Source organism: Xiphias gladius, chromosome 10 (assembly GCF_016859285.1).
Source record: "Xiphias gladius isolate SHS-SW01 ecotype Sanya breed wild chromosome 10, ASM1685928v1, whole genome shotgun sequence".
Classification (NCBI taxonomy): domain Eukaryota; kingdom Metazoa; phylum Chordata; class Actinopteri; order Istiophoriformes; family Xiphiidae; genus Xiphias; species Xiphias gladius.
In genome coordinates, this window is record NC_053409.1 from 23800404 (window position 1) to 23827876 (window position 27473).

General features: G+C 43.6%; 1 protein-coding gene across 10 annotated transcripts in view; it reads left to right on the forward strand.

Annotated features, from left to right (window-relative positions):
- The window catches only part of fgfr3 (fibroblast growth factor receptor 3), an 81241-nt gene that overhangs the window by 22379 nt on the left and 31389 nt on the right, over positions 1-27473 (forward strand). For 8 of the 10 annotated variants that reach the window (XM_040137631.1, XM_040137634.1, XM_040137632.1 and 5 more), the window contains exons 3-5: positions 9079-9342; positions 12765-12830; positions 23336-23505. In XM_040137631.1, coding sequence (XP_039993565.1) covers positions 9079-9342; positions 12765-12830; positions 23336-23505 — 500 coding nt within the window. The remainder of the gene's footprint in view (positions 1-9078; positions 9343-12764; positions 12831-23335; positions 23506-27473) is intronic. The other 2 variants (XM_040137635.1, XM_040137636.1) reach the window with 1 other exon arrangement.

The window sequence follows — 27473 nt, forward strand, 5'->3', positions numbered from 1 at the left end:
CCGGCCACTGCAGCCACCAAGAGAGGTATTAATTGGAAAAAAGCAGCAGGTGGTATTGAGGGCACACTTTTGGGAGATTTTTGGATTTGTCCGGTGGTTTTGTTTCAGTGCCCACAGTGGCGTAGTGTAGTTCTTTATATCCAGCAGACACTGTTGCTTTCCTGCTCTTGCCCCATTTTCTGCTTTTTGTCTTTTTCTGATCACTTCCCTGATTCAGCAACGCTTGCAGGATACAGTAGTGCTGACCGAGCATCGGTTTCGCCTCCAAAGTCTGTGTTAAATCATTCAGGTCCCAGATTGAACCTATATCAATATGCTGCACAGCTGACTCTTAAAATATCACCTCTGCTTGTTAAGGGAAGGTTAAGCGTATAGACAAACAGGCACGAGGCCCAAATTCTGAGATCCGAAATGCCGCCATGTAATCAGATTGGTTCCTCCATGTTGTTTAGGGAAGTGTGATTATGTTGTATAGTAGCCACACACACACTTCTCAGACATCCTGGCTTTTGTGGGCTGAGCTTCTTACACTTGTCTGTTGAATTGAAACTAGGCCAGTTCGTCTTTGGAATGACAATTACCATGGACCAAACCCAGGCCCTGTTCTGAATCTGGAGGAATGGAGGGGAGGTGGGGGCGATGATGAGGGTATGAAAGGAGCAAAGACGATTGGGCGCTGCCAAGATGCTCTGGACGTACAGTAGCTTCCGATGCTCGTTAACGCAGACGAAAGGAGGGCCAGGCGCTGGGGGGTTGGGGGAGGGAGGGCGAGGCTGGCACAGGCCGGGGCGGGATGTTTAGAGGCAACGTCTATCTTTAACTTGATTTTAGGAGCTCTTTTGATAAAGGGCGGCTCAGCTCGGCGAAGAATAGAGGCAACAAGCTGGGGAAACCCTCCCTCCCTCCTCTTTCTTCTTTTCTCCTCTCCTCCTTGATCTCTGCCGAGCCATCCCTCTTTTCTCTCCATCTCCTACTGGCAGGCTCCTCCGCAACGGTGTGAGGTTGTCAGGCTGGGCCAGATTAAGGGCATTGTCCGAAGGTATTTACATCCGGCCAAACCATATTAAACAGAGATTAGGGGCTTTCACTGCACATTGCAAAAAGTTAAAAAAAAAAAAAAAAGAGGGAGCTTTTCCAGGATGAGCGGGATTTACAATTGGCATAGCTGTGAAATGGAGGAAGAGAAATGTGCTCTTTATGGAAGGGGGAGGTGATGGTTGTAGTGGTGGGAGCTCCACAGATCCTGTTTGAAGGTCATGTGATGCTGGCTTGTCTGAGGGGGCGTTGAGCGTGCCAAACGGTTGGCAGCCAGTCCAGTTTTTCCGCATACCGTGTGGAAGCAGAAGTAAAAGAATCTGGTGGTGGGACGCGGCGAGCAGACGGGGTGCTGTGGAGGACATGTCGGTCTGAAGCAGGCTGTCTGTCTCTGCGTCCACAGCTCTTCAGGAAATTTCTTTAGACGATCGCTTCTTTCTATTTCAACCTGGGTCTCACTTGTGTAGCTTCGGCCTTTATCGGTAATAAAGAGACCGTATTTACCAGGCTAACTGCTGAGACACTGCTAAGAGTGAGTCTGCACAGATTTTAAAGAGATGATCTAATCTGGAGGGATCACCCAAATGGTCAAATTATTACCTAAACTGTCAGTTTCACGTCCAGGTTCAACTTTGTCCTTCCTTAGTTGCCACAGTCGTGTTCACACCGTTCACACCGAAAAATAACACATGCTTCCTCTTACAAGTAAAAAAAGTGGAATTCACAAGTAATAAAACACATACTCAATTCAGTAGTTCAAAGGTTCATTCTTTCAGTTTAGCTTGACCAAATTATCTTAACTCAAGGTCCACGTACTAGCTTTTTCAACCCCATTTCACTGTCTTCATCAGCGAGTTAGATATAGATAGATTTTTCTCGAGTGAGCGTTGAGTTTAGATTATTTTGCTAAACGCATGACTCTTCTCCACTGCTGCTACCTGTACACAACGTTTTCAGACAAGCCATCGTTCCATAATCGTCAGCTTTGTCCACAGCGGCTTCAGTTCAGCAGACGTCATGAAGGCTCGTTTTAAAGCTCATTAAGCCGCGGATGACATACTGTACACATCTACATACCGTCCTCGCTCCCGGCTTCACGCACATGCACACCAATTGGCCATGAGCGATCGTGAAAAATGTGGAAAGTATTTGCGCTCCCCTGTTCAAAAAGAAGGAGTATAATCTATTTCAGCAGTAGAAGCAAACAACCAATTACCTGCAATAAAAAGGGCCATTTGTCGCTGAATTGTTTGCCACTGGTTTCCGAGCAGTGGAAACATGGCCTTGTTGTATCATTAGCTCAGAGTAGTGAGGAGGAGGAAAAAAAAGGGAGCTTGATAAAGATGAATGTCTCTCTTGCCCATCTGGAATCCATCACTTTCAAAAGCAGTTCAAACACAGATATAGTTTAAAATGGTATGTGTTGCTGCTTTTCTACCAGACTCAATAAAAGTACCTGTTAAGCCCCCCCTAAAAGAAAGAGAGTCCTGTAATCTTTTACTGTTTACGACCCTTCCTGCTGGCCCGTTTAAGCCTGCACAGATGCTGCTTTATGCAAAGCAGCCTGGCTGAACGAGAAGACGTCATTCCGAAACAGCCCCATGAATCAGCCCGGAGAACCAGCAGGAAGTTTTAAAGAATAGTAATAAATTGTCAGAACTTTCTGTCTTTCTTCCGCTTTTTGAAGGATATCAGGTGTTATTGAACACCCGCAGATTTAGTGTTTCAGCACAGCAGAGATGAAACTTTCAGCGTTTGTCTCCTCCAGAGTAGAAAATGAATTCATCAAACTGCCACGATTTGGTTGTTTACTGACAGATGGGAAATTCAGAAAGTACCTGACTCTGAATTTTAAAAAGGGGATACACATCAAGAAGCATCATGCACACACCCAGACACAAAACAGTGTATTAAGAAACATTTTAAAGATCAAGTGTAGACTCCGAGTTGTCCCATTTATCACCTATCTCTATTTTTTACTTGACTTTCCCATTTTTACTTCGCACAAACCTGGGTGTCAAAAGCTTAGTATTGTAAGACTGAAAAATATGTTCGAGAACTGTCAAAAAGCTGACGATCGTGTGACAGACCACACTGGCAAAATTGTTCTGCTTCAGATTTCCTCGTGAAGGAAAGGAAAGGCAGTCTTTGTTTTCAGGCAGCAAAACTCCTTCTAATCATCCTTCTAGATATAGGTTAGGAAAAAAAGTTGGACTTTCGGTGGGTCTACTGAGCTAAAACGTCATCCATGCTCCCTCCCATGATACGGCACCGGCCATGGCGACAGCTCCTTGGTGGGGTCTGCACGCCTTCCTGTTCCTCTGGGATCGCTCATTCAGTCCCTCGGCGTGTGTGTGTGTGTGTGTGTGTTAGACGGGGAGAGACGCAGGCGTGGAAAGGCTTCCCACATAAAGAGGCCTTTTCATCCCTGGGGCCGCAGTCTGCCCGCTGGCCCCCGGAGAAGTTTGTAGAGGATAAATAAACCTCTTCAGACAGACAGAAAAGATGGAGTCTATAAGCGGCGCGTTAACAGATAGCGCTACGCAATATCTCAAAGAGAGACTTTATATGATTCTGAAGGCCCATTTGTTATGATATTGAGCTGAGAGGGTAAGAAGGGCCAGAAGGGCAGGGGCCCCCTTGATTTATGGAGTGACCCTCAGCTCAGCACACACAGGCACACACACACACGCACACACACACACACACTGTTCCTGTTTTACAATCACAGATACATATACACAAATGTACACTACCAGTCAAAGGTTTTTTAAAACACCTCCATTTTTATACCCGTTGCAGAGTCATTGTGTTCTCAGGTTACGGACAAACGTACGGACAACGTACAGACAACGTACACATGTACATTTGAGGACCTTAACTTTTTTTCTTTTTTGCCGTGGACAGTTTACCGCTTACCTTTTTACCATTTCATGTAATTCACTGGACTCAAACTGCTGAAATTTCAATAAAAACTGTTAAAATGGGGGGCGTTCTAAAACCGTTGACCGGTAGCGTACACATCCGAACCCACATTTACGTTTTGTGTAAACACACACCCTCAAAAAGTACATATCACACATTGCTTCCAGCTGGCCCAAGTTTCCAGTGAAAGTGCTCCCACCCCCTTCAAACACACACACACACACACTCACACACACACACAGACACACACACCAGGCAGCCGATAGCTCACACATGCCGCACCGGACGAGGAAACAGCAGGAATGTCTAGATGCTGGTGTCAAGTTGGACGCCACCAGAATGCTGCAGAGGAGATTTCATTTTTTTTGTTTTGTCGGAATCACTTCAGGTCTGTGCTTTTATATCGAACCGGTTTGTCATCAAGAGGTTCACGTAGAATAAAGACAAAAGGTTTAAAAAGACAAATGATCTGAGACAAAGCCTTAGAAGTAGTGTTTTTAATCCCGCAGCACAAAATACGCTCAGGAATTTCTCTTGGTGAAATCGGTGCACTCGAAGTGGCACACACACACACTCATTTTCTGTTTTATTTATATTTGCTGTACGGTTACACTAACATATCAGGCCAGTGTTTAATATCTGACATGTAGTCCACTGCGAATAAAATGCAGATTACAGCCGCTTCAGCACAATCCGGAAAACTGGCAAAAGATTTTTATTTTCTTGTTTTGTTTTGTTCATTTAGTTTTTTTTTTTTTGCAAAGTAATTCTTTAAGACGGGTCAGAGCCTGGCTTAATAAATTTCAATGCAGACACATTGTCAGCATTTTCAAATTGTATTTGAGACTCTTGTGGTCTTGTTATCGTATAAAATGCGACTTCAGCGCCTTTTTCATTAAATAGCTGCACTTTTTTGGCATGAAAATCGTTTAAAAAATAAAAATTAAAAAGAAATTGCACTTGTTGGCAACTTTGTACCTCCCGCCTTGTGTTTTGCATTTCTACCACAACCGAAGAATTAGTCAGACTAGATGGATTACAGGTTAAAAAGATGCATTTCGATCTGAAACCTCATCGTGCATGTGAAGACAGCAGTAGAGTCATTGTCCCCTTCGTAATTTGTTGCTGTGTGACCTCACTGCTGTATGAAATATACAAAGCAGCTGTTGGACTAGTTTGAAAGCTTCAGCTTGGGTTTTAGCATCAGTAGCGTTGAAGAAGCCAGGTTACTCAGAGAAACCAGGTCCCGTATGTAATCAGGCCGCGCATTTACATGCACTGTAGCGACCTGGTTAATGCACAGTAAATCAGTGTAAAGAGTCAGCAGGTCATATTAATGAAAACAAGACACATATTGTTGCAGTTTCAGGGACAGGAATCACAAGTATGATAATGTTCCTGCAGTGAGAATGCAAGTGAAGTTCCCGAGTTTGTTTTATCTTCCTGGAAACTTCCTGTGGTCAGAAATGGACCTAATTCCAGTCTTTCCAGGATTCCTTTCAGTTCATTAAGCCCCACTGTCAGATGCAAGAGAGAGACTGGCCCAGTTTGATTTCAACCCGTACTCAAACTGCAGCTTTGATTTTTTTATTTTTCATCGTTACTCACATGCAGGGGAAGGTGACTGACTATCGCCCTGCTTCACATTCATTCACTTCCGCACGTTCCTGCTTGGCAGCTGGTAGAATAACCACAGTCCTTTTTCAGAAATGAATAAAGTGCTCGTTCACTGTCTCCTGTCAAGGTGATCGAACCTGTGACCTCGCGTTACAGCACCTTTCAGGGCTCTCCCCTGAAAGGTGCAAAAAATCTGTCCTGAAAGGTTGTGCACCGGCACAAAGGGAAGCCTTTCAAAATCACATCCACTTTTATTCAAAACAGCTTTTTTTCCACATTCAAATCTGCATTTCAAAGTGCAGGATCTGAAGCAGAAGCAGATATTTTGTCACTGGCGGTGACCAGAGAAAGGAGGCTTTGCTCTTTAGTGTGACATCTGAGAAATATAGTTTATTAACGCGTGAGCGATATATCTTTGTTTTGTTTTTTTTCCTTCTTTCGGTAAATTGCATTTGTTTAGCCACTGGGTTTGTTAACATCCAGGCGTTGCACAAAAGTTCCTCCTATCTGTTTACCCCGATCAAAGCAAAAGTATTCTTTTTACAAAGTCGCAAAAAATGCACTGCTATGCTTTGCTGTTAACAAATCCTACTTAAATAAGCTGTAGTGTCGGTTCCGTATTTTTCTCCGAAGAGGCCACAGTTTGCTTGCTTTAAGTAAATGTTGGGAATAATAACAGATATAGTTGTTTAATGTCAAGTTAACGATTGTTAAAAGGGAAATAAGGCAAATTTTGTGCCAAATATAGCACTAGGCAAATAAATTCTCACCGTAATCAACTACATCATTTTTTAAATTCGGTACACTGAATATATATTTAAAGAGCCGGTTCACCCAAATTGCAAAAAAGAAAAGAAAAATGGTTAGATACCATTAAGCGTAAGCGAGACATTTGGATGAACTAACACTTTAAACAGGAAATATGTGCCTAATGCAAAAGAAACAGTTCCAGTCGAGCCTTGGTGCTGCTGCTGGTGCTTCTCCAGAGCTGCCAGAGGAGGTTGTGCTCGAGTGTTCAGGGTCCATAAAGCCAAAGTGAGCTATGAGTCTCTCGAGATTATTATATCTACCTCATAAAGCCCAGTTCCCCATGTTAAAGACCTGAAGATATTCTAAGAGCGATTTTTTTTTTCCCTTTCTTTCACAGAGGTCATAAGTAATACCCGAAAGTAGCGAGTCATTCATGCTGGGTTTGGATTTATGCTCTTTGCACCGTTGCCTCGGTGTTTTTCTTCTTTTTCCTGAATGGGCCTTTTTGTTTAAAAAAAAAAAAAAAAAAAAAAAGTGTTATTCATATCATTGTCGAAGCCAGAGGCCACGCAGAGAACTGCGCAGCCATGTAAAGCACATTATTGACTTAATATCTCCACTAGTTTTAATGGGTGTAATGAGACAGAGAAAACAATTCACAACTCATCTGTTCAGTTCACTTTATTTAAGACCTGTAGTCCGTAGAAGAAACTCTCTTCAGGGGAGAGAGGAAACAGGCAGAGGAATGAGACATTTTTAATGAGTTACTCTTTCTTGCTCATATGTGTACTTCACTGCTTACACTTAGCATGCTGCCCCCTTTGCCTTAGGTACTGCACCAGTGTACAAATTGGAGCTACTGGTACTTTACCGTCAATACTTTTTTGAGGAAAATATTGTGTTTTTTACTTTACTACATTTATGTAATGGCTTTAGGTGCTAGTTACTTTACATGTTCAGGTTTTATATTCAGATCAAGATAAGCATGACATATAATATAATAATGATCAGGGAATTTTCTTTACTTTGTTATTTTATTATCTCAAAATTTGGGGATTTTCATTACTGATGTCTTACCAACAGGGACAGTTTTTTCAAAATGAGTACTTTTAGTTGTAACGGAGTATTTTTCCAATGTGATAGTACTCATTTTACTGAAAAGATTTAAGTGTTGCTCTGCAGCTGTGGTTTCGGAGCCAACATGCAGATACGTTTCAAAGGGACTTTGGCAGCGTTACCTGCCGGTTCTCCCTGGTAAACACCTCCTCCGTCTGTGTGCGAGGGTGCATTTGTCTCCTTGGCTGGTGTTGATCTGCACCAGCAGCCTGCCTCAGCACTGAAGTAACCCATCTATAATTTAGAGCACCTATTATGTATTCTACACGAAGATTGTCTCGTCTGGGCCGCTCCAGATTTTAACGTTGCCTCTCAGCCCCAGTTTTCCTGATCTCAGTTCGAGTCTGTCTGTAAGAGGCGAGGCCAGCGTTCACACTTGCTGCTTGCCAGCGAGCCTGTACAACGCCACGGCCCCTTCAGCCGGTCAAATGTGGGTGTATTTGTCATCGTAAATCACGCTCTTGACACACCCCTTTCAGTTTCTCCCACGGGTGGGTGAGTGTGTGCGTTTTTGTGCGCGAACGAGTGTGTGTTGTGCGCGCTGCTTGCCCAAAGCAGCTCATTCAAAGACTGCGGCTGCACCGTTGCATATGTGAAAGCATGAAGGTGTTTATGCGCTTATAAGTCTCCTTGTGTGTCCTTCGTTTGAATGGCTGCCAGACCGACCGGAGTGTGCATTAGGTTGTCTCGTTCTGTCTCTCACTGTTATGTAATTGCGGTCTGGATGAGAAGACGCCTCTGATGGAGGGACGAGAGGAGACGCGAGGGGACCCAGTCTTTGTTTACCCAGACGTGTCCCCACATCTCTCCTCCATCCTCAGTGGAGGCCGGCATCCTTAGTGAAGCTAGTAAACATGTTGATTTTTCCCTGGCTCTAACCAAGCTGGCACATGGAGCTCGTGGAGTAAACGAGCTGGTGTTTGACAGGGAAGGCTGAAGAGGAGGGGAGGAAGGGGTTCACTTCCACACAGCCCAGATCCCTCTTCATCTTCATGCTGGAATTAAAAGTTGCACTTTTCTGACTTCCAGAGGCAGATTAGCTGATAGCTTGCCAGTGGGTCGGTGGTAAACTCTGCACCACTGCCTCTCTGTTTCAGATGGAAGGGGATTCTTTGTAGTACTGAAAAAAACTTACTCACTCTTAATTACACGAAAAGGGAAGAGGATCCTGCCTCGTTTTGTCTACAGTGTTGCCTGCATGGTGTACTGACGTTAGCAGGCTGCTGTTGATTAGTCTGTTGTTTTAATTATTTTTTCAATGAACTGATTAATCATTCAGTTGATAAAATATCATCTTGACATTATCAAATGCCTAGTTTTGTCCAATCAGAAGGCTAAGTATGTAACCATACAGACATAAAGATGCAAATCTTCACATTTGGGAAGCAGGATCAGAGAATATTTGGCATTTTTACTCTGAATTTAACTAGAATTGACCAAAAATTGACTCCCATAATTCATCTGTAAATTTAAGCTTGAATATGAGTCCAGTTAACGCTGAAAGACATATTAAAAGATGGGGTCAAGAACTGAACACAGATTTAAAATCATTCATCAAGTTGGATTTGTCTTGCAATATGTGAAAAACAAAACACCTTTTCTTATAGACCACTGCTTCCTTCTCTCTGTGTGCAGACTCTGTGTCCAGCGAGACAGCCTTCCTGGAGGACTATGTTCTGGGCATGGGGGACACCCTGGAAATGTCATGTGACCTGGAAGACGCCTCAGAGCCCGTCGTCTGGTTCAAAGATGGCGCAGGACTGGTGCCTAGTAACCGGACGCGGCTGGGTCAGAGGATGTTGCGCATCATCAACGTTTCATACGAGGACTCGGGCGTCTACTCATGCCGGCTCGCCCACAGCAACGCGCTGCTCAGCAACTACACCATCAGGGTGACAGGTGAGAGGAACCTGTTGTGCTCATAACCGCTGCCCACTCTGCCTGGGATGAGGCGTCGCATGTATGGAAATGACTTCCGTTTCAGGGCGCCACAAGCCAGTAAAAGTTGGGAGCCACTGCATTAGACAGTTAACAGGTTTGACCATAGTACACAATGATAACAATACTGGCATTCGCTACAAAAACAAGGTCACCGTTCCCCCCGCAACAACGCGTGTTTGCACCAGCGTATTATTTCATTCACCATAGATCAAATGCTGTGTTTCATGCCGGTGGAATAGACACGGCCACGCTTCCATGCAATGTGAAAATATGCAAAAGGAATAAAAGATGTAAATCATATTTTCAGTGATATGGCCCTTTAAAATGAGATATAAAACCAAGGTCATACTCGTTTTTTAAATCTACTTGAGTCAATAGCGGAGCTCCAATGGAAACAGACACTTTTGCTGCACCCTGTGGAGCCCTCAGAAAACTAACCTGCCTCATTTTTTTCTGCCCGTCCGGCAGACAACTGAGAATCAAAGTATTTCCTATCAAAAAACATCGTCGAACAGTTACAGAAGAGATGTGTCGACATGACAGCTCTTCATAACGGTTTGGAGAAAAACAATGAGAACTTAGCTCAGCAGGAAGGTTCTATTATTTCTTCCTCCTGCTCGGTTTCAACTCCCGGTTAGCTGCCTGCCAAGCTGTGCGCACACACACACACACACACACACACACAAAGTATACAGCATCACACCGGCACATATTTTCACCGGCTAATACCCTGCCAAGTTTCACACAGATTTCCCTTCCTGATGCGCAGTCAAAGGTGAAATTCATTATGAGTAAGGTTTTAAACAAGTGTGTGATGCAAAGTGAGCTCTAATGGAAATGTAGGTGGGTTGAGGGGTCGGGGGTTGCGCTGTAGGGGGTGGCAGAAGGGAGTGAGCAGTAGCTTAAAAGTCAGGAGGCTTTTCCCATAAAAATCATGGACACCAGCTGAAACTGCTATTGACAACTAATTAGAAAGCAATTAGCTCGAAACATTTCATCACTGAAAACAGATGGGGTGGCAAGTAATGAGAGAGTTCACTCGCTCTCAACCCACCCCAACCCCTCCTCTTCACACACACACACACACACACACACACACAGATGCATGCGTCTGGCTGCAAGCCGGGATGAAAATGGCCTTTTCCAGGACTGATCAGACGTGGACAGCTTCTCCTCGTGGACCCACATGTCAGCTCCAGACTGCGGGAGGACACATTCAAACACGCTCCCCACATCACCGATTTTAAAAGGAAGAAACCATCCGTCCTTCCAAGTCATGCTCGGCTTTAAAATCATTTAAACGAGTGCAAAAATTCAAGAGAGGTAAATGCATTGCCTTCTGTGTTTCAGGAGTAAAAACCACACAGGAAGCGAATTCATCGCAGCCCGATGTCGGACATTTTCATATCATTTTAACACTGGGTACATGTTTAAATTACACATAAAGTCAGACTTTGCAGTATGTGGCGGCAATATCCTGCCCATGCCCCCCCCCCCGTAACCACCCGTTCCCCTCCGTCTACTCTAAACACAGCCTCAGCTCGATCTAAAACACACATGGACTATTGTGTTTTTCCTCAAATATTTGAGTAAGGTGCCAGATATTTAGGAGCAGTATCAGATTTAGCACCTGGACGGCGTCCAGACAGCGGAAAGTGGCCAGCTCATATTGTACACACACACACAGTACACATGTTGGAAATGAAGCTGTAATGTGAGGAGATGAAAGAACTTATCTGCAAGCTGAAGTGTAGGAAAATGAATAACTTCTACGTTCGGAGACTTTGCAGATGCAACACAAAGCCCTCTATGTGTTTGGGAGAATTGGCTATGGACAAATAGTAGTTAAATTCAGCTTAGATCAGTTTTAAATGAAGCAAAAACTGTGCTAACATTGTCTCCAAATTTACTGTTACTCATTATAAGAATTATTAGCATTGTTAATTCTTGTTGTCTGTTTAAGGTTAAGGTTGGTAAAGCCAATTAGGTAAATCTGCGGTTTGTTCGAATCAGATCCGTCTGATTGTCTCGCTTCCGTAACGGACTGTCAGTCAGCCCACTTCGATCCAGACTGGAATATCTAACCAATGCTTTGCCCTATGACCAAGTACCTGCAAAGCTTATGACCAGCCTCGGCCGTACCATGCTAATCAGCAAATGTTGGCATGCTAAGGTAGTAGACATGGGAAACATTATACCTTCCAAACGTCAGCCTGTTAGCATCGTCATTGCGAGCATGTTAGCCCGCCGACTTTAGCATTTAGCTCAAGCGCAGCCTCAGAGAGCAGCTAGCACAGCGGCCGAGGTGCCCCTGCTTTTCCCTGGTGCCACACTCTCAATTGCTCGTTCACTGTATTCTGTTGTGAGGTTTATTTTGACAGCCGCAGTAGCTTTTTAAAAAAGGTAGTGTCATGTTTGCAGCGATGGAGCTCGTCCAGACTGTAGCGTGAGTCAGAACCGGCTTCTTTCCGCTGAGCGCCAGTCACAATAGCAGAGTGGAGTCATGGGCTGAGGTGTCGGGTAGTAGAAAGAAAAAAACCTGCTAGTCAGGAGTTTCGGGAGCAGCTTTAGCTCACCGGGGTTGTCAAGGTAACAGCTGGCTCTCATTAACCGGACCTGTGGAGTTGAACCAGAAAACCTTCGGGGTCAGATCAAAAATAATTGCAAAGCCGCCGCGAAAATGTGTGATACAGCAAATCCAAACAGTCGTATCTGTGGCCGAGAGGCAATTAGACGTCATCTGACACGCTAACTGTTAGCGGGGCTGAGCGTCACTGTGTGCAGCAAAGATGGCTAGAAAAAGTTGTGTTTGTGTGTGTGTGTCTTTGTGTATCTCCACACACACACACACACACTCACACAAGCGTGTCGCAGCAGCAGCAGCACTAATGACCCTCTCATTTGTACCTTCTGTGGAAATGTTTGGGTTGTAATATCTGAGAGAGCCGCCATGCTACAGAGAACTGTAGACTCATTCATGAGTTTCTCAATGAGCAGAGTCAGTTTTAATATGCGTTCATGCATGCCTGCCTGTGTGTGCGTATCTATTTCTGTGCGCGCATTTGTCTAATCATACTTGTTTTTGAACACAAACCATTTAATCTCCACTGGGCATTTAACATGCACAAAATTCCTGCTTTTATTATTTTTTTCTTTTTCCCCTCTCTCTTTATGTTTCCTCTAGTCTTGCACAAAATAAATTATGTGGTACAAGCTTTCCAGATGTATTTTTTTGTGTAATGTGATGGCTAACATAGTTTAAATAGTCTAAAAAATAAACACATTTCATTACAATGAAGAAGTTGTCCAGATGAATGAGTGCAGATGCAAAATAAATTGATCTAAATATTGATTAAACTCTATTTGTCTTTCCTTTAAAGATTCTCTGTCGTCTGGTGATGACGAAGACTACGATGAAGATCCAGAAGATGCAGGTAATGGAAATGGTGAATTCTTAATTATTCTTCTCTAACCACAGCACACAGGCTAAACAGTTTCAATTGGTTTGATTGAAGCGATATTTTGGAGCCTTTCTAGCTTAGAGATATAGTTCACGAGTCAGACTAAACTGAGCTCATGATAATCAACCTTGTCTGAACCTTTGTGAAATGAATATGTCTCACATAGCAAATAACCTAAAAAAGCAAAAGAATTTTGACTTAAAGTAGAAAAATGAATCGCAGGAGGCACAACTAGGAACAGAAAGGAACCACAGTCTCAAAATTCACTACTTTTTTGTTGCTCCTGAACATGTCGTTGCGGCATTTTTTTAAAAAGCAAAACAAAAATGCAATCATTCACCGCTTCTGAAAAGAAAACGAAGCAACCTCCAGTCAAATAGCAACTATATCCTTATGGCGTGAAACCCTAAGGTATTAACGTGTCCTCTCAGAAATACAACCTGAGTTCCGTGAAGGCAGCACGAACCACATCGTTAAGCTTAATAAGCCGCACCTGCCACACACACAGCTGAATGAACTTGGCAGTGGGAGCTGTTAACCGCTGTGAATCGGTTCGGGTTCAGAAGATACAACTGCGTTTAAATATTATATTGTTCTGCAACTCTATTTCCCTTTGGTTGCAAAAGGGTAGAGTTTTGATTTTTTTTTTTGGATACATTATCTAAAAAAGCAATGGCTCCCAGCAGGAATGAATTACAATATAAATTAATTGAACAAAGGACATTCCTCAAGAAGGCATCTAATCTACATGTAACTCTGTTCGATTACTTGACTGTAACTTCATGTTTTGTTTTTTTTGAAAAAAGATAAAGAAGGATGGACGGTGTAAATAGCACGCTGGTTTTTTTTCAAACAAAACACGATACTTGCCTCCACATGGTGATTGTAAAGATTACAGACCCTCTGATTCCTAATTAAGTCCTTATATCTTCCTATTAGTTTGGGGATTCTGGTGTTGCTAACCCTGATAAAACTCGATAAGTGATTAAAAAAAAGTGCACCCCAGTGTTTGCTGTAGTTTCACGGTACTCTTGTGGCGAAGAAATTGTCTCCTCTGATTATTGATTTTGTCAACAGCTCATCTGCATTTTAGAGTCTGGGCTCATTTCACTTTTCGTGATTAAAAAAAAAAAAAATTTTCTGCAGGAGCCACAAGAACTCCTTAGAAAGTTGCTTTTACAGGCAACTGTGTGACTAACATTGCATATATGCCGCTGATAGACTTATATCAGCACAATCAGAGTTTTATATCTGTAATTGTAAATATATGGCTCTTGTAACCACTCTCTGTCTCCCTGTGCTCACAATAAGCTTCTCCCTAGAGCACTACACTAAGCGCCACTATCGCGCAGATAAAAAGCCGGTGGTTCTCCGGTGGGTAGCGCCCCTCTCAGCGCGCCGTTGTGATGTGAGCTGTTTTGGCATTCGGAGATAGACAGACTTCAGGTGCAGGTGAACAAAGAATGACGAGGTACGGCTTCTGCTGGCTGCGCGCGCTTTACACGCTATGTTCTGTCAGCTAGCATGAGTCGTGTGAGACGGAAGGCGTCTCCACCCCCTCGGCGGGCTCTCGACCGGCCAGGCGCCACACTGTGCTGCCTTTGTTTTACCGTACGGTGGGAGACAGCTGAGGGTGAGGCGCAGAGAGTCAAAGACGGACGGGAAAAATAAAGAGACGGGAAATGATGGAAATACGGTCAAAGAGGAAGAGATGACAGAGGTGATAGAGGTGAAGTAAGGGAGACAATAGAAAGCCAGAATGGGCCACTGAGAAAAACAAACAGAAAGGAAGAGAATCCACCGGATTATATAACCATTCGCATACTTTGACAGTTCACGATAGTTCAAAGAAGAAAGATTCGATTGGACGAGTCTACATCTTGACAGTGGACTGCAGCTGTTAGTGCAAAACTGACAAAACAGCCAAAAACATGTCAGCAGTGTCAAACAGCCCGTGATATCTTGAACTGAATCCAAGTCCACCTTAACTGCTCAACAAAATTGGTGCCAGAAGCGAAATATGGAAGTGTTGCGGTGACCTGAGCGACAGGCGGACGCCCAGTCGAAATCAAAGCCCCTCTGTAGACGTCACTACAAAGCTCCAACCAAATCAAATACATTCTCACTTGACTCGAGTAAAATACCGAGACAATGACTGTTAGTGATACTGACGATTTCTACAGCTGCCGAAACAGTCCAAATGCCCCTTGGTCGTCATTAATGTTTCGCCCAATCTGTTGTCATTCAGCTACAATCATATTGCTAGAGGAAGATATTCGAAAAAATGGACTAGCACTCAAAAAAGAGAGATTTTCATAACATTAAATGTTTGGTTTTTGTTATGCGAAGGATCTCCTCACTGTTAGGAGCCGGAAAGAAATCTATATTTGAACTAGCAAGTGTTGCTGATGACAGCATGCAAAGGGAGCTTTGTCAGAAACATGTAAACACCTGTTCCTAAGACTGCTGCTTGGAAAAATTACAGTAAAGTCTCAGTTACAAGTCTGTTAATCACCTCGTTTGTTTTTCTTTTGCCACTCCGAAATCTCCAAAACAATTTCTTTCCTGTCGCAGCACTCAATGGCTCGTGCGCTCATCTAATAAACACAGGAGTCTCTGTTAATGACGGTGATATCACTTTCAGCTATGAATCCCTTCATTCTGCTCCCGTCGGGTGCTGCAGAATTAAAAATCTAATCTTGCTTTATATTCATATGTGCGTTTTTCTGAAGGCATTGAGCTGACGCTCTTATCCAGAGTGATTATAGAAGAAAGCAAGAGAAAGTTTGCTCTCGTTGTTGTCTTTGTACTGTAGGTCGCTGTCAGATGAGTTTAATGCCCGCGGTGTAAAACCTGAATGTGTGCTGGATGCGCAGCTTCGCTTCTTGGTGAAAACCTTGAGTGTTTTCTAAACAGGCCAAAGTGGCAGCAGCGGCAGCGGCTTACTGCAGACATCCCGAATGCCAGTAAATAGCCTCAGACTGCCAGACGTAATCTCTGGATGTAAGTCTATCTCATGACATACGAGGCTCCGATATCCTGGCCAAAATGAGAGGGATTAGCCCAGAAACGTTAAACCCCTATCGCTGCTTAATGTCCGCTAAGCCACCGCTAATTAGCCGGCTGTAGCAGGAAGGAGCCATGTGACGAGCCACACAGCCAGACGGAGAGACCCTGTCGGTGAGCGGAAGAACGTCCACATCCACATGCAGAGAGGACAATAACAGAGATGTGGAAATTGTGAAGGAGTCAGGTCTATTAATGAGGGAGAGGGAGTAGAAAAACATTTGCTGATTAACAGCCAAACCCAGAGAATTGCAGGGTGAGAGAAGAGAAAAGAGAAGATTTGAGGAGTTGAGTCACTCGGAGCTGTAGCCGGAGCTGCCAGTTGAAACGATGCTGCTGGCCACAGCTGACTGTTCTCAGAGGAGAGACAAACAGACACAAAGAAAGACACGCAGGCTGTTGCAGCCATGAGCTCATTCTCCACCACCTCCAGAACGTGCTCAGCTGTCTCCAAAGGCCCTCCGGGGAAAGGCAGAGAAGATAGACACCCGCCCAGCAGCCACAGTAATTCCTGTGGAGACGCCGCCGCGCACAAACGATATTATCAACCACTTTGTTAGATTGACACCAGATGTGTGTTTCGTTTTTATTGGAGGAGAAAAACAACAGCTATGTCTGTTTCCTCTGTATCTTTCCAGTATAGACTTAAAATCTCAGGCATCCACACTGAGCGAGCAGGTAAATGTTTGGAGTGAACAGATGCAGGCCTTCACACAAAGGAACCACACCGAGAGGTCACCAGGTGTCTTTTCTAATCTCAAAGGCAGCACAACGGAAACCTCAAGGGGTGCAGAAGTTGAAATTGAAATTAGTTACTGATAATAACATGAGCAAACAAGTAAAATCTCCCCAGGAACAAAGGAACCTCAGTAAGCCCATATTAATATAAATCGGAATACACATCAAATTTGCCAAATAAACTGTACAAAATGTTTAAAAGCCCTAAATAGATCCCAGGAGGGGCATTGTCATCATTCAGTCATCTTGGTTGATTACCAACAACAACAATAAATGTCTCAACTAGTTATGTATTGCATTCAGTTATTGTGCTGAGATCTTATCATGAGACCTCAAGAAAACATTTGCATTTGTTTCCAATGCAAATGAAGTGTTAAACTGAAATATTGAATGAATGAATGAATATTCCTGAATTTGAAATGTTTGGAAAGAAATGGGACTGCAGTGGAAAAAAGGGGAATGCCTCAAGGAGTAAACAAAGCATGGGTTAATGCACGATAAACTCCCTTATGTGTGATGCGTTTCCTTGTATGCGTAAGTCAGTGAAGTATTTCACCTGTTTTGACTTGCAATTATTCGGTAGCTGCACTTGGACCTTTCAAAATGTGCCCTATGAAAAGGGTAAAAACCACCAGTGTGACGCAACGTTTTCTGTAGTTTCAAGACCAAAACCGATCAGCGGTGCTGGAGTTATCATCTGGGTCCGACAGGAGCGCAAATAAAAGGTCAGAGATCAAGCCATCAATCGCCCTCACACGATGATTAGGATTTACTAAAGTGAGTACTTTTTGCAGTGTGGAAATTGGTGTACACACCAGTGTGAAGTGAAAGGGCAGTGTGTGTGTGCGTGCGTGTGTGTGTGTGTGTGTGTGTGTGTGTCGAAAGGGAGGAATGTTAACAGAGCCTAATCTGTGCTGTGCTGTGCTGCTGAGCTATGCAGCCGCCTTGTTTACCCTGGCAGGAGAGCAGAGAGCCGGACGCAGGGGCATGCTACGCTGCTCCGCGGCCGCCATTCCTCTGACTCTGTTTGCCTAGAGTCCCTGCAGGCCCTCTGGGGCAGCGTGTCTTCAAAGAGCCCCAGTGTAATCTGTAATGAAATCTGCCTGTGTGCTCGCAGGCGTCAGCAAGGGCAAATTATACAATTACACAATTAGGACCCCCCCCCCCCTTCCCCAGATCGGTGTCTAAGCGCTTAAGGGCCTTGTGCTGTGGCGATCGGCACCGCAGCGTGTCCTGCTCCAGCTAATTGCTGCTGCACTGAAGTTGGACTGATAGAGAGCTGCAGTCACGCTCCTCTGACCTGCAACACAGAGCCGCAAGTCAGAGGAAAAGTTAACAGAGCGCTGCAGGGGTTGTGCGCGTGCGTGTGTGTGTGTGTGTGTGTGTGCGTGTGTTTGAGCGCGTGTGATTTATTTTGTGTCTGAAACAACTGTAAGGGCAATGCCTAGTCCAAATATAAAGAAAATGTAATCATACTCTATTTTGTTAATAAAAAAAAAATCACTCAGACATGGCATACCCCTGCCAAGTGCACAATCCTCTAAACCTGTTATTTTAATAACAGAAGTATTTTAAAAAATGTAATCTGCATCTGGATTTGTATCAAAAACCACATGATGACAATCACGCAATGCATGCGCCAGATTTCTTTCCTTCAAGTAAGTATAGTAGAGCATGAGAAAATATTGAAATTCTTCACACACAAAAAAAAATGAAAAGAAAAGAGAAAAGAAAAACAAAAGCCCTGTCTTTCAAGAAAAGAAATCATTAGAAAAGTTCCTGGAGCCTCACCAAAAACTATTCATTTCTGTTTTTTGGCCCATGGCCCAATTTTCCACCAAATTTCATTGAAATTAGTTATGATTTAGAGATACCCCACTTTCTACCAAACAAACAAAAAGGACTGAAAACATCGTCTCCTCGTCAGTGGCAATAGAGACTTCTGACTAAAGACACTTGATGGTATTTTGTCCAACTTTGAAAGGGTAAGAAAGGTGAAGAGGGAAAATCAAAAGGCGATTTAAGAAGCAGCAGGCGTTGTTAAAGGTGCGGAGCTTGTGGTTAAATGAAAACCTGAAATGTACAATCCCGGCTTTTGTATACGCTGCCCAATCATTGTCTGTAGTTTAAAACCAACAGAAAGTCCTCAGGAGATGTCCCTGAGATTGGATAATGCTTCAGGCTATGCTGCTGATTACTTTTTTGATGGGTTAGCTGGTAGCTGTAATAGATTACACTCTCCCAGCATGCATACCAATGCGTGGGTGTATTTGGAGGCGTGGCAGCTCCTTTGCGGGTGAATGAGACGTGAACCCTCCCGCTGACTGACCTCTCCCTGGCGGCGGTCAGCGACTTCTACAGCCACGCTTTGGATTCCGTTATCGACCGTAAATCAAACAAACGGCAGGACAGGATTACGGTCGTGTATTTTTAGGCTCCCGGAGAGATTCCCCTCCATGGTTAACCTCTGCAGCTGACAGGTGGACACGCAGGAGACTGTAACTGCAGAGCTGAGAGAATAGTCAGTGTTATGGTAAACCGGTTTCCACTCTAGTGACGGCACACAGGGCAGGGTTATCTGCTGTCCCCATCCCTGTGGAGGTTTAGGGGTGTCGGCTCTGGTACCCCATCCCCCCACCCCCTCAGAAAATCCCACTCCCCTCTGCTGAGGAAATACCATCCAGCCAATTAGACACGGGATGGGATTCCTGTGTGTGTTGCTGGGCATACAGAGTAGGACTCCACTGTAAATCAAAACCATGCTGTAATCCAAATATTGACTGCTGTTGCTAAACTGGAATAGGCAGCCGTTTTTTCTTTTTCTTAGAGTGGAAAGTGCCTGTATGAGCTTCATAAAGTAAGCTGCTAAGAATCCACAGAGCCAACAAATCACATTCTCACATTTTTGAAGAATTAGATAGAAAACTCTTGGCTTTGTACTCTTTTATCAAAGTACAGACCATAATAAAATCCACAAATTAACTCTTCAGTTATAATAACAATCAGATTTATTCTTAGGGCTCTTTTTTAGTTTTTTGTCTTATATATCATTAAAAAATTGTATTTTCTGTCTTTTATTCAGTTTGCAGTTCAAGCTAATAACTTTTAACTTTGAATCTGGTCTTCTTCCTCCTCTTTATCCCGTTTTTCTTGATTACCTGAAGCCTGTTCTGTGCTGTGATTTTTCACAAGAGGACCTTGTTTAATACAAGCTGCAGAAAAAAACAAAAACGACAGGCTGTAGATTCACAGGAACAAAAGATTTAGGTGAAAATTAGTTCATATCAATTTTCCTCAAAAAAAACGATGGAGGTCCTACTGGAGAAAAAATCCTGCACAGGACAGAGAGAAATTTCTCATGTGAAGAAAGTAGGAGAAGAACGGGGTAGGTGGTATAAGCAGCAAGTTCCGCCATCCCTGAGCAGACAGAAAAAAAAATAGCACCACCTACAGACACCTCATTGCCAGAAAATCCAAAAAGAAGACATCACAGCGCCGCCCACTCTGTTTTACTGACAGGTGATCTCGTGCAGAAACAGGGCAGTTAGCGCTTAGCAGCTAATGGTCAGCAAATAAACCAGTCTCGGTGTGTTTTTGGGACAAAACCATGGAGACGAAACAGAGACGCGCGCCCCAGCTCAGGCTGAATCCACGCAGGTGTCTATTTTAGGTTAGAAACGTCATGGTGGCTGAAGGATCATCAGCAGGAGGAAGATGTTTTCAGGCCCAGATGAGTTCAGGAGCGGCAGCAGCAAGAGGAGGAGGAGGAGGAGGACCACACATCGGGAGAGAGAGAGACTGTTTAAAAAACTCAGTGTGTGTTTCTGTTTGACCGAGTGTGTGTGTGGCTGATTATGATGCCAAGAAAACAATGTGTTCATACTCCTTGGAGGGGTGTCCCATGCTGCGCGCAGTGTCGATCCAAATACGCCAAGACAGAGGAGACACATAGAGAGACAAGTAATGATATCTAACAGATTTTTCCCTTTTAAGGTGGAAGCAGTTGTGTGTGTGTGTGTGTGTGTGTGTGTGTGTGTGTGTGTGTGTGTGTGTGTGTGTGTGTGTGTGTGTGTGTGTGGTTGCACGTGGAGAGTGTTTGTCTTTGCAAGCTGGGGAGTCTCTAACTCAAGCAGGGAGCAGTGCTCAGCTGCTCCATTAGAGTGTGTTAACACACACACAGAGTTTGTTGAATAGAAGTCAAGTAATGTTCTGTTTGTTTGCTTTCTAAGAAGATACGTCTGTGTCTTTCATCACTGAGTCTCTCTTGGTCTGGTTCTAATTACTCTGTGAAGCCGGAGCCAAAGTTTTGTGGCAGGAGCCAAAGGACTGGGAGTCTGAAATATATCAAACCACCCCCGAAATTATAAACAGACACACGGATACTGTACGTGGTAGATCAGAGACGGTCACACACAGGTATGACAGTTTCTGTGATTGAAATCTCACCTGAGTTGTCATGATGAGATAAACTCCACATGTGTTGCTGGAGGGTGAGAATTACTTTTCAGCTATTGTTTGACCCAAATCTGATTGTGCACACACACACACACAAACACACACACACACACACACACACAACCACACACACACACACGAGCACACACAAACGCACATACAAGTCCGGATATTGAGATGGTAATTAGCTCCTCTCTCTCTCCTCCTGCATTTAGAAAGTAAAAGAGACATCTGATGACCGGTCAGCCACCTCCCCAGCTTTTGTCCTGGGAAACACACACAGACCTATAAAGAGAGTGAGTGAGCCATGCATCAGTGCTCTCACCCTCCACACCCACACAGCGGGAACAATGGGCCTCTCTGACTCGCTACTCTCTCTTTGTCCGTCGTCTTCTCAATACAACTCAATAAATCGCCCTGACAGGTTTCCAAACTCTCAGGATCAGATGATTCAAATGAACTCTCGCATTGTTAACGGGGGAAGAAGACGATAAGCTTTGTTTGGTCGTCACGACGCGTCACACACGCGTTTTGTGTTCTTTCAGCATCCGTCAAACAGTGTTTTACACCATTTGGGCGTCTTGAACTTAACTGTATCTCTTCGGGGTTGGCTTGAAATTGGAGAAAGACAGGTTTATAAGCAAAATGTAAAAGGTCTGATCCCAACCGTAGCAAGTAAACATCCGAAACTACTGTATGTGTCCAAATTTCTTTTTACTGAAGACCATCACAGACTCTCCCTGTCTTCTTAAAGATCTTTTAAAATTCCATCAAACTCACCTTTTTAAAAGCTGCTTTTACATTTTTAAGCTTTATAACTATGCAAAGGGTATTTATCTATCTTCACAAAACAAAGTTTCATCATTTAAATTATTGTAAATCCGTGACATTAAGAAACAAGGCGCATGACAGTCGCTGGAAATGGCACAGGTACTTTATGTTGTTTATCAGAGCGCTGAGGGAAGACCTCCAGGGAAACCACAACCTCACATCTGTTCTGGCAAAGTACATAACTCATCCAAGATGGACCAATTTGAAGACAGGGCAAAGGATCAAGTTGTCCCATCTGTGCCATATTTTTGCAATCACAAAAACATGTTAATACGAATTCCTGGAGGGTCTTTTCCACAATTTATATGATCTAAGAATACACAAGAAAAGGTAAAACTGTGGACAAATCTGTTTGGATAAGAAAGTGGCACGTCGCGGCACGGCGAGTCAGACTTAAGTCACAAAAATGACAACACGAGACATGACTTACTTGAGACCTGAATCCCTAAAGACTTGAAAGCAACAACGTCCAGCTCTCAAGCAGCTGACTATGGACAAAGCTTTCAAGGGAAATGTTTTGAAAGCTGTGTCATTTAAATAGTTAGGATTCAGACCTGAAAGACTTGCATCCTGCATCATTTTGCTTTCATAGAGTTGTGACTTGGCTTGGACCGCCAGGAGACTTGCTCTGACTGTATTGACACCTGACTTGGGCTGATCTGGAATGACCTGCGGCTAGACTTGGGATTTTTCTTGAATTACGTGACACTTGGCATTAGACTTGAAACTTGACTTGTGAATTGTTTCAAATGACTTAACTCTTGGCTTGAGACTGGCTCTGACACACTTGTGACGTGACTTTGGCTTGTCTTGAATGGCTTGAAACTTGACTTGAAATGGACTCATCTCAAATGACCTGAGATTTGACCTGAGTTTGGGTTTAGCTTGAAAACTGACTTAAGAGATGGCTTGAGATTTATCTCGAATGACTTGAGACTTGAGGCTTTTTCTGAGAGACTTGAGACTTCACTTGGACTGATCTAAAATTAATTGATATATGGCTTGAGATTGGCCTTAAATGACTTGAGAATTGCTCTGACAGATGGGGCTTGGCTTGCAAATTCTCAGAAATCACTTGAGACTAGACTTGGACTTATCTTAAATGCCATAAGATCTGACGTGAAATTAGTATCAAATGACTTGAGACTTAACTTGAGATTCGTCTCAAAGGGCTTGAGGCTTGACTTGTATAAAAATATTTGAGATATGTGCCTGAGCCTTTACTCTAATCAGACTTGAGACTTCACTTGGACTTGTCTCAAATGACTCAAGGCATGAGACCTGTCAGCACAGCGTAAAACTATCCATTACAGGTTATATCCTAATAGAGCATATGCTTTGTTTCGGAGAAGCAATTTTCCGTGACTGACACGAAATCCTGTTTTGTGTTTCATCAACAGAAGCGCCATATTGGACCAGGCCTGACCGCATGGACAAGAAGCTTCTGGCAGTTCCTGCTGCCAACACTGTCAAGTTCCGCTGTGCCGCGGCCGGAAACCCAACGCCCACCATCCACTGGCTGAAGAACGGCAAAGAGTTCAAGGGAGAGCAGAGGATGGGAGGCATCAAGGTGAGAACTTGACTTCAAACTTGTTAACGCCTAACAGGGCAGTGATTTAGAGATTAAAATCCTCACACCAGCTCCAAAAAAGTCTGCCTGGAGGAGGTGATGTTCTATCCTGCTTAAGCAACCATCAAAGTGCCTTTTAGCAAGGCATCTTAATCCCCTGCTAGTCCAGTGGAGCTGCTGTGTGTCCATCAGTAGATCAGGGCGAGTGTTTTGATTGTCCCTGGGGTGAATTTCTATAACTGGAAGAGTGTGAAGCAGAGTGCTGAAAGAGCACTCATGCTCAGTGAGTCTTCTCACGGTAAATAAAGGTCAAAAACGCGCCTCAGGGCCCGGCAGGATTCAGACCACTCTTAGGCTCAGCTAAGCTGCCTGAAATATATTTAGAGGTTCAAACTGCTGTGCTGAAATCAGAGTGGTACACAAATACATGCATTCTTGCGTGATAGCTCAGTGTTGACAGTAACGCAGTGCAGCAAACAGCTGTTGTACTCAGTTTTGTCATCGCACTCACTCTAAACACCGGACTCTCGTGTGGAATGGCACTGCTTAAAGTAATAGGGCTTGGTTTACTTTTGTGTTCATTTAATGGCCCTTAGCTGTAGGATTAAAAGACGAACTCGGCGTGGTAAGAACATCGGAATTCAAACAGTCAAAACATGCGTTTTGGTTCAAAAATAAACTTAAACTTTATGACATATACATTTTAAAATCATTTCCGGAGTAGTAAATTCTTCCAGGATCATCCTGTCCAGTGTCTTATACTCTCTCCCTCTCATTCTGCGCTCTGCCTCAATAGAGTGAGGATGACTGGGTTTACCTGTTAAGATTTAACAGTCATTACCAACTTGCACAGTCACCCGTTCACATTTTCAGAAATTGTCTTTTTTTTTTAAGGTGAACTGTTGTTTTAGGTAAAGTCACCTTTAAAAAGGTACGTTTTTAATTCAAAACTTGCCGCTTTCCAAAAGTATTCTCAGTTTAGCGTAACTTTTTACAGTGTATTGTTTTAGCAATTTTAAAGAGCATTATTTTATATTATAATATTTGTGTGTGTGTGTGTGTGTGTGTGTGTGTGTGTGTGTGTGTGTGTGTACAAAACCACAAAATGTAATTCGAGCACTCTTACCACATTCCAGTTTCCACTATGCAACTGTTCAAAGTTTAAGGCCAATCCTCAAAGCTTTAAATGTGGATCTCCCTCCTTGTGGACAGTGTTTTTTTTTTTTTTTTTTGAGGGGGGGGGGTTGTTTATTTTCTGTGTTTCCATTAGCTTCTCTTTCAATTTAAAATGTCTCCGTTCCTGTTAGCCTGGTTTTTTTGGATTTTTGTCTGCAACCTCAGAATGACAATTAAGTGCTGCCCTTTTAGTGTAACTGTAGCACGGTTCAGTCAGTACTGACTCAGCAATGTCTGTTACAGAACAAATTTACCTTAAGTTTGCTAACATTAGCAAAAAGAAAGAAATTGCCACCAAAAGCCACTGGTCACACCAGACCATGCACTGAGTGTCAGGGCCTTTTATTACTCATGAATCCAACTGTTCATTTGTAAGAGAAAGAATTTGATTTTTCTTTTTTTTTTCAAAGCGTCTATTAAATGTCATAAATACAGCAAAAAACTTACAGCATCTGTAATAATGTCATTGAGCATAAAGGAGGTGAAAGAGTGCATTTAAAGTGTTTAATGGGATGACTTTCAACGCTGAAATTGCATCTTCTAACTTTCAGCAGAGTAAACATATGTCATGTTGGCAGTGAGGCAGTGAGGGACACTTTCTCCCCAGTGGAGGTTTGGCATTTAAAGGGTTAAATGTAATGAGATCCTGCAGCTATTAACAGTTTACAGAGATCTCCAACATCTGCTCCCAGCAGACCAACAGCAGTTGTCTCCCTCCCTCTGTCCCCACTCTCTCTCTCAAACACGCAAATACACACACACACACACACACACACACACACACACACACGTACGCACACACACACGCACCCACACACACACACACACACCTGTCACCAGCCCTCAGGCCGCCTCAGCCTGGACTGCAGTGGTTCTCCAACAACTTTTAGTATGCATGAAGACTTGCTGATGTTGGCGTTGTTCGCGGCAAATTGATCCCAAACTGACCAGTCAGAGCGCTCGGATATTTTATTCCATCTGTTCCCCAAATCTCTGTCTTCTCCCCCTGATCCCTGAGTGTCCTTGTTCTGTGCAGGGACGACTCGCCAGCGGCGAGTTGCGGAGAGCATTATGGATGTTTTTGCGGGGACCGAGGCCGTATTAAGATATTAATGTCAGCCTGATCAGTGTAGTTTCCTCGCGGTAGGCTGAACCCGGGCGGTGCTTATCGCTTGGTTTATTTCCCTGTGCAGCAGTAGCCGTTTCGCGCCCTTCCCTGCTTTTACGCATTCACCAATGTATAGTTAGAGAGCGATTTGTGTAGCTGACCATCCGCAGTAAGACTCTACAGAGTCTGTGAGGTCCTGTTGGCCTTGTGCTGTGCTGCGTCAGTGAGAGATGTGACAGTATGAGTTGTCAACAAGCCACCAGGACAGATTCCTGTACATTTTCCGCTCTGTACGGCTCAGCAGGTCTAGCTCGGCACCGACCATTGCTGTGGGTTTAGTTCCCACTGTGGCCACCCAAGCTGAAAGCATAGGCGCTCACGGTGCTTGAAATAAGGGTCCGGCCGAACAGAAGATGTGGTGTATGTCACCGTGGCGGTTGAATGCGGCAGCAGCTGTGAGTTTATATAGTAAGAACCTGAAGGAGCTTTGGAGCAGAACAGTGGCAGTTGAACGAAATTAAAGAAGTGTCTCAATGTCAACACACATGTATCTGTTTCTACACAGACTTCTTGAAAAAGACACAGACTTCCTCATGCTGCCCTTATTTCAATAACGGAAGTTTTCTATCTATTTTTGGTTTTAAAGGGTCAGTTCACCTAAATAACACAAAAGAAAAAAAAAATGTATCAATTACCTTATCTTGCCATGCAGAACTGACCCTAAAATTCACTTTCAAGTAGCCGTGGCTTTACATAACACACCTCATTCTTTAAAGCCACTTTTTGTTGTGTGAAAAATATTCATAGTCTGATTGCAAGTTGCAGTTACACCAACTTTTTTGCAGTGCATTATTGCAATGTAAATTTGTCACCAAAAGACTTTGTCCTTTGTCTACTCACGTCATTCTGAGTGACCAAGTTCAGTCTAGTTCTAACAGAGAACTTAAAAGTTGACTGAGGCCTTATTTAGACGTTTCTCCCCTTGTCTGTCCACCATGGCTCAACCTCTGTCCCTCCAGGCTTTGACTTCTGTGAATTCCCATCGGCCAGTTTGTTTTATAGTTTCTGTTTTAACTCGCATTTCACCGCAGAATTGAACTGATGGCTCCTCTTATTTTGTTTTTAACTTTGAAGCTACCTTAAATTCCTAAATCATAATGAACACTGGCCGTGGAATAATCATGCATCAGTAATTTAGTCTGATGGAGATGTTAAGCGATTATTAATGCATTCTTCTCTGTGTCTTTAGTGAGACATTATCTTTCTCCCCTTCCCTCCCTCCCTCCTGACCCGGAGCTGTTCTAAAATCCATTTAGCCAATCACCATGTGGCCGCTGTTGGCCTTGAGGGAGGTGAACGGAGAGGTCAATCCTCTGTAGAATCGGGGTGTTGGGTGACAGACAAGCCTGTGACACGGCCGGGCTTCAGAGGGGGTCAGGGGTAACATCTTCACCCGGTCTTAATGTCAAAACCTCTGCTGCCCCAGCACACTGCAAAAAAATCACCATATTCAAATATTTTTTTGTCAGTAACTTTAATCACTGTTGAAAAAAAGTTGAAAAAAAAGTCTTAATTGGTGAATACACCCCAGTATTCCCTCTTCCCTCTAGTGCTACTGAGCCATACAGATCATTTTTAATCACCGAGGTTTTGAGATATTGGTGAATGAAAAATATTTGAAAAG